Genomic DNA, 6000 nt, shown 5'->3' with positions numbered 1-6000 from the left:
CTCCAGAAGTTCTGAGATCCTAGGAGGCAGGAATGCAAATAGACAAAGCACAGTATTGCTTTGGATCGAAAATGTTTGTTTGCTCATCCTGACCCCGATTCCCCGAGCCTAGAACAAACATAGCCCTTCCGCACTCAGGAAATCCCAAGAGGTCAGGTTCAGTCTGGTAAACAACACTGTCCTGGCACCTTGCAGAACACTGGGGACTGTGACAAGCGGCGACAAATTGACACAGAGAGACTGAAATGCACAGGGACAGCAGCCTAGTGGCCTTGAAAACTCAGGTTGACACTTCCAGGGAGGGAATGGGGGAGGTGGAGCCCAACTCCGGAGAGAGTAAGAGACTTCCCCCATCCTCCTCCTTCTCCCTCCTCCTCCTCCAAGGTACGCAGAGATTTGGAGCGGCGGAGGTGAGCCCCGCGGGAAAAGCAGAAAAGGGTCATTGCCACTTTAAATGACTCAGGAAGTAAAAGGAGGCCTCCTGACGGGGAAAGGGAAAGTGGAACCGGGGCGGCGCGGGGGACAGCGGCAGCAGCAATCTCGCCCGAGTAGCGGGAGGCTGAGCGGGCGGCGCCACGCGGGGGCCGACGGGGGCGCCGGGTGCCCGCGCCGGAAGTGCCCTGCGCGGCAGAGGAAGCTCAGGGACAGAGCGGAGCAGGCCGAGCCAGCGGAAGGCTCTTTGCTGCTCCGCCCGGGCAGGGGCTGCCCCGGCCCCAGGTCCCGCTTCCAGACGCGGCGCGGTCCAGGCGGGCGGCGACTCCCGAGGAAGGGACCCGGGGCGGGAGAAGGAAGTGAGGAGGCCGCGCAGACGGAGGGCGGCGAGCCCTGAGGCCCCGAGGCCTTACCGCGTCACAGCAACCACATGGCCTCCGGAGTGGGCGCGGCCTTCGAGGAGCTGCCTCACGACGGCACGTGTGACGAGTGCGAGCCCGACGAGGCTCCGGGGGCCGAGGAAGTGTGCCGAGAATGCGGCTTCTGCTACTGCCGTCGCCACGCTGAGGCGCACAGGCAGAAGTTCCTCAGTCACCACCTGGCCGAATACGTCCACGGCGCCCAGGCCTGGACCCCGCCAGCTGACGGAGAGGGGGCGGGGAAGGAAGAAGCGGAGGTCAAGGTGGAGCAGGAGAGGGAGATAGAAAGCGAGGCAGGGGAAGAAAGTGAGTCGGAGGAAGAGAGCGAGTCAGAGGAAGAGAGTGAGACAGAGGAAGAGAGTGAGGATGAGAGCGATGAGGAGAGTGAAGAAGACAGCGAGGAAGAAATGGAGGATGAGCAAGAAAGCGAGGCCGAAGAAGACAACCAAGAAGAAGGGGAATCCGAGGCGGAGGGAGAAACTGAGGCAGAAAGTGAATTTGACCCAGAAATAGAAATGGAAGCAGAGAGAGTGGCCAAGAGGAAGTGTCCGGACCATGGGCTCGATTTGAGCACCTATTGCCAGGAAGATAGGCAGCTCATCTGTGTCCTGTGTCCAGTCATTGGGGCTCACCAGGGCCACCAACTCTCCACCCTAGACGAAGCCTTTGAAGAATTAAGAGTAAGTATTGGGCCTTCAAAGCATAAGCCTAGGGGTCAGAACACCTGGGTTTCTGCTCAGGTGGCCTGACTGTAACCACATTCGCTTTCACTGTGTCCCTAAGAAGCTAGTCTTTCCAACTTTTTGGGAGCAGTTCTTATTCGCCCTTTTTGGTTGAACTCCTTTGAGAATCTAATGAAAGTTCTGGACTCTCACCTGAGAAAATACATGCACACACAAAATCTAGTATACAATTTCTAGAAAATTGCAAGTTTCTGGTCTGTGGATTCCAGGTAAAGCATTTCTTGGGAGTTTTGACCCCACGTAGGCCAGTTTCCACAGCATCACTATTGTTGAAACTGGTGCTTTGTGCTAGGGCTCTTGATAAGGCAATCTTTTTGCCTACTTGAAAACATGGGAAATATGATTTTGCCACATGAATCCAATCAGGTGGTACGTCTGCATTGAAAAGAATAACACAATAGTTTAATAGTAACTTCATATGTGCCCTGAGTTCATTTTAGATTCTTCGTGTTTGAAACTTAGTAGAAAAGGAGGGTAAGAAGATGGAGGCCAAATTGGGGTGGGAGTGGAAGTTCCCATGTCCTCTGTCTGGATCTTTATCTGTCTTGGACCTTACTGGTCCTCCAGGCAGTGGACACTTAGGAAATGTTTGTTGAATGAATGAATGAATTTGCAGACGATGCGCCTTTTATTTATATTGTGGATATCTACTATCATTCAGAAAAACTGCTGGTGTTAATCGGGGAGGGAGGGGGGAAATTTTGAATGGAGTGATCAGTTGATTAAGTAATCTGTATTAGCGAGCATTGTCATATTATGATGACTTTTGCTTTCCTGAATAGGGAATAGCTGGCTTTGGGATAACAAATACTTAGAGAATGAAGCTCATCTTTATTAGGTTTTCCCTTTTTTAGTCCCTGTTTATAATTGTAAAATGCACATTCAGAAAGTATGTAAAAACTTACAGTCTAAAAAATAATTAAAAAATAGGTAGTCTCCAGATTAAGAAATAGAACATTGCTAGCAATATTGAAGCCTTTCCCCCATACCTTTTCCAATTATAACCATCTCTCTTCTGCATAAGTAAGAATAATCTTGACTTTTGTGATCATTTCCTTGCTTACCTTTATGCTTTTACTCCATATGTATGCATTCCTAAACTTATTTGAACTTGACACTACGGGTATAATATTTTTATCATGCATTCTTCTGGGTTTTGCTTCATTTTCTCAACATCGTGTTTGTGAGAGTCATCCTATGAGTGGCTGTAGTTTATTCAGTTTCTTTACTATATCGAATTCCATTTTATGAATATGCCATAAGTTACCTATTCTGTCATAGATGGACATTTGATTTGTTCCCAGGTTTGGGAGCATCGGGCTCTTACAAATAATGTCAGTGTAAATATTCTTGGTCCTGTCTGTTGGTGTACATTTACATATATTTAAGTGGCCTATAAACGCAGGAGTGAAATTGCTGTGTCAGAGGCTATGCATATCTTCAGTAATACTACATGTTGCCAACTATTTTCCAGAGTGGTTGTACCAGTTTGAATCACTATGAAGAGTATATGAGAGTTCCTGTTGCTCTGTATCTTTAACACTTGCTGTTACAGTATTTTTAATTTTTGTCAATCTTGTGGATATGTAATGGTATTTTATTGTGGTTTTAATTTTCACTCCTCTTATTACTAATGACTTTGAGGATCTTTTGTATTTTCTCTGTGAAGTACCTAGTCAGTTCTTTTGCCCATTTTTTTTATTGAGTTGTCCTTTTCTCATTATTTGAATTTTTATATATGTTTGTTCTTTTCTTTTCTTTTTTTTTTTTTTTTTTTGACATGGAGTCTTGGTCTGCTGCCCAGGCTGGAGTACAGTGGCTAGATCTCAGCTCGCTGGAACCTGTGCCTCCCAGGTTCAAACTATTCTCCTGCCTCAGCCTCCTGAGTAGTTGGGATTACAGGCACCTGCTGCCAAGCCTGGCTAATTTTTGTAATTTTTTTTTTTAGTAGAGACGGTTTTGCCATGTTGACCAGGCTGGTCTTGAACTCCTGACTTCAGGTGATCCGCCCACCTGGGCCTCCCAAAGTGTTTGGACTATAGGCATTAGCCACCATGCCCAGCTATATATTTGTTTCTGATTTTTTTTGTTGTTGTTGTACTCTGTGTGGGTTGCAAATATCTTCTGTGTGGTTCTTCTTTTTAAAAAAGTTGTGCTTTGAATAGAAGCTCTTCATTTTAATGTGGTAAAACTTATCGATACTTTTCCTTATGGTTAGTGCTTTTTGTGTCTTGTTCTACTTAGTATTGATTTTTGTGTAGTAGAATTAGCGGCTCAATTTCATTTTTTCCCCATACAGATAGCCAATTACTATTGGCATATTTATTGAAAAGCCCTTCCTTTGTGCACTGATTTGCTGTCCCACCTGTCATATATCAAGTGCCCGTAATGTGTGTGAATGTGTTTCTTGGCTCTTCTGTTCTCTACTGTTGATCTGTTAGTATATCCCTGTGTGAACAGCATGTTTTCTCAGTTACCATCCCTTTATAATATGTCTTAATATCTGGTAAAGCAGGTACTTCCATCTTGTCTCATAAGAGTGTGTTGGCCAGTTTTGGCCCTTTACATTTCTTAGAGTCATAGTATTAAAAAGCCTGCAGGAGTGTTTTTGGATATTGTATTAAATTTATAAGCCAATATAGGGAGAATTAATATCATTACAACATGAAGTCTTCTGATTCATTTATTTAGGTCTTTTTTATTGCTTTGCAGTAAACTTTTATTTTTTTTTTCCCGAAAGATTTTTCACATCGTTGTAAAATGATTTTATAGTATTGTAGAAAATATGAGCCAGGCACAGTGGCTCACACCTGTCAGCTACATGGAAGGCTGATGTGGGAGCATTGCTTGAATCTAGGAGTTTGAGGCTGCAGTGGGTTATGATCCTGCCACTTCCCTCCAGCCTGGTCGACAGAGCAAGACCCTGTCTCTAAAATAAAAATAAATGGTTTTAAGTTTTGTTTTCTAATTGTATATAGGAATGTGGTTAACTTTTATGTATTGATTTTTTTGTAATCTAGCTGCTGAATTATCTTACATATCCTAATCATTTATCTGTAGATTTATTCTACATACATGATTATATTATGTGTGAAGAGAGATACTTTTTGTTTGTTTCTTTTCAACCCTTATACCTGTTATTTGTTTTTTCTTGCCTTACTGCATTGGATAGCACCCCCAGGATTATGTTGAATGGATGTGATTGATAGATATTCTGGCCTTGTTCGTGATCTAGCAATAATTGATAACATTGCACAAATAAGTGATACAGTCTATGGTTTTTGAAAATAGATATGTTTTATCAGTTAAAAAAAAATTCTAGTCCTAGTTTGCTAAGTTTTTCTGAATTTTGATTCATTACTTAATATCAAATGCTTTTTTTGCATCTTTTGGGATGATCATGTGATTTTCTTTTTTACTGTGTTATGATGATGAATTACATTAATTGATCTTTTAAAGTTAAATTTAAAAATCAGTGATATGTTCACATGCCTCAAAAGCCTTTGCCCTTTTTACCTGATTCTTCCATCAGCTGTTGGTAACTACTTGTTTTTTTCTTAGAAACAGGATCTTACTCTTGCTCAGGCTAGAGTGCAGTGGTGGGAGCATAGCTCATTGTAATCTCAAATTCCTGGGCTTAAGCGATCCTCCCACCTGAGCATCCTGAGTTGCTAGGACTACAGGTGTGCACCACCATGCCTGGCTAATTCTATTTATTTTTTGTTTTGTAGAGAGGGTGTCTTGCTGTGTTGTCCAAGTTGGTCTTGAACTCCTAGCCTCAAGCAGTCCTCCCGCCTCAGCCTCCTACAGCTGTGGGATTACAGGCGTGAGCTGCTGTGCCTGGCCAGTAACTGTTTTTATTAGTTTTTTGGTTACCCTTCAGGTGTTTCTTTCTGCAAATAGAGGTGTGTGCGTATATATGGTCTTACTTTCATCTCTTTGTATTGTCGTATTTTATAATTAAAGCAGAAAGGCTAGCATTTCTGGGATTTCCTTGACCCAACTTGGTCAAGTTGAAGTAGCCTCATGTTTTTGGATTTGGCTTATTAATAATTTATGTAGTTTTTTTCGTTTATATTTATGGAAGAAATTGGCCTATCATTATTCTTTTACTGTTCTCGTGAGATTTTGCTATCAAAGTTTGGCTTCATAGTCTGAGGCAGAGTGTAGTGTTTCTTATATATTCTTTCTCTCTTTTAATAGTCTGGAAGTATTTGTGAAAGACTGAAATATTTCTTCCTAGAGTGATTGGTAGAACTGACCATGGAAGCCATCTATTCCTGGAGACAGTGAAGGGGGAAGGGAGAGTTGGTTTATTATTCGTTTATTATTGGTGTTTTGTGTTTTTTGTTTGTTTGTTTTTTGGTTTACATTTTTTAACATCCCCAACATTTTTTATTATTTTT

General features: G+C 42.8%; 1 protein-coding gene across 4 annotated transcripts in view; it reads left to right on the top strand.

Moving 5' to 3' along the window:
- Positions 1 to 524: 524 nt before the first annotated feature.
- The window catches only part of TRIM44 (tripartite motif containing 44), a 198634-nt gene continuing 193158 nt past the window's right edge, over positions 525 to 6000 (top strand). For all 4 annotated transcript variants that reach the window (XR_283882.5, XM_065528322.1, XM_005578182.4 and 1 more), the window contains exon 1: positions 525 to 1531. Coding sequence is in view for 3 of the 4 variants with exons in the window: in XM_065528322.1 (XP_065384394.1) it covers positions 863 to 1531 (669 nt within the window). In the remaining variant the exon portion in view is untranslated. The remainder of the gene's footprint in view (positions 1532 to 6000) is intronic.

This window comes from Macaca fascicularis, chromosome 14 (assembly GCF_037993035.2).
Source record: "Macaca fascicularis isolate 582-1 chromosome 14, T2T-MFA8v1.1".
In the NCBI taxonomy this organism is placed as follows: Eukaryota; Metazoa; Chordata; class Mammalia; order Primates; family Cercopithecidae; genus Macaca; species Macaca fascicularis.
The sequence above is the reverse complement of the archived record's forward strand: the minus strand, read 5'-3'. Positions and strand labels throughout refer to the sequence as shown.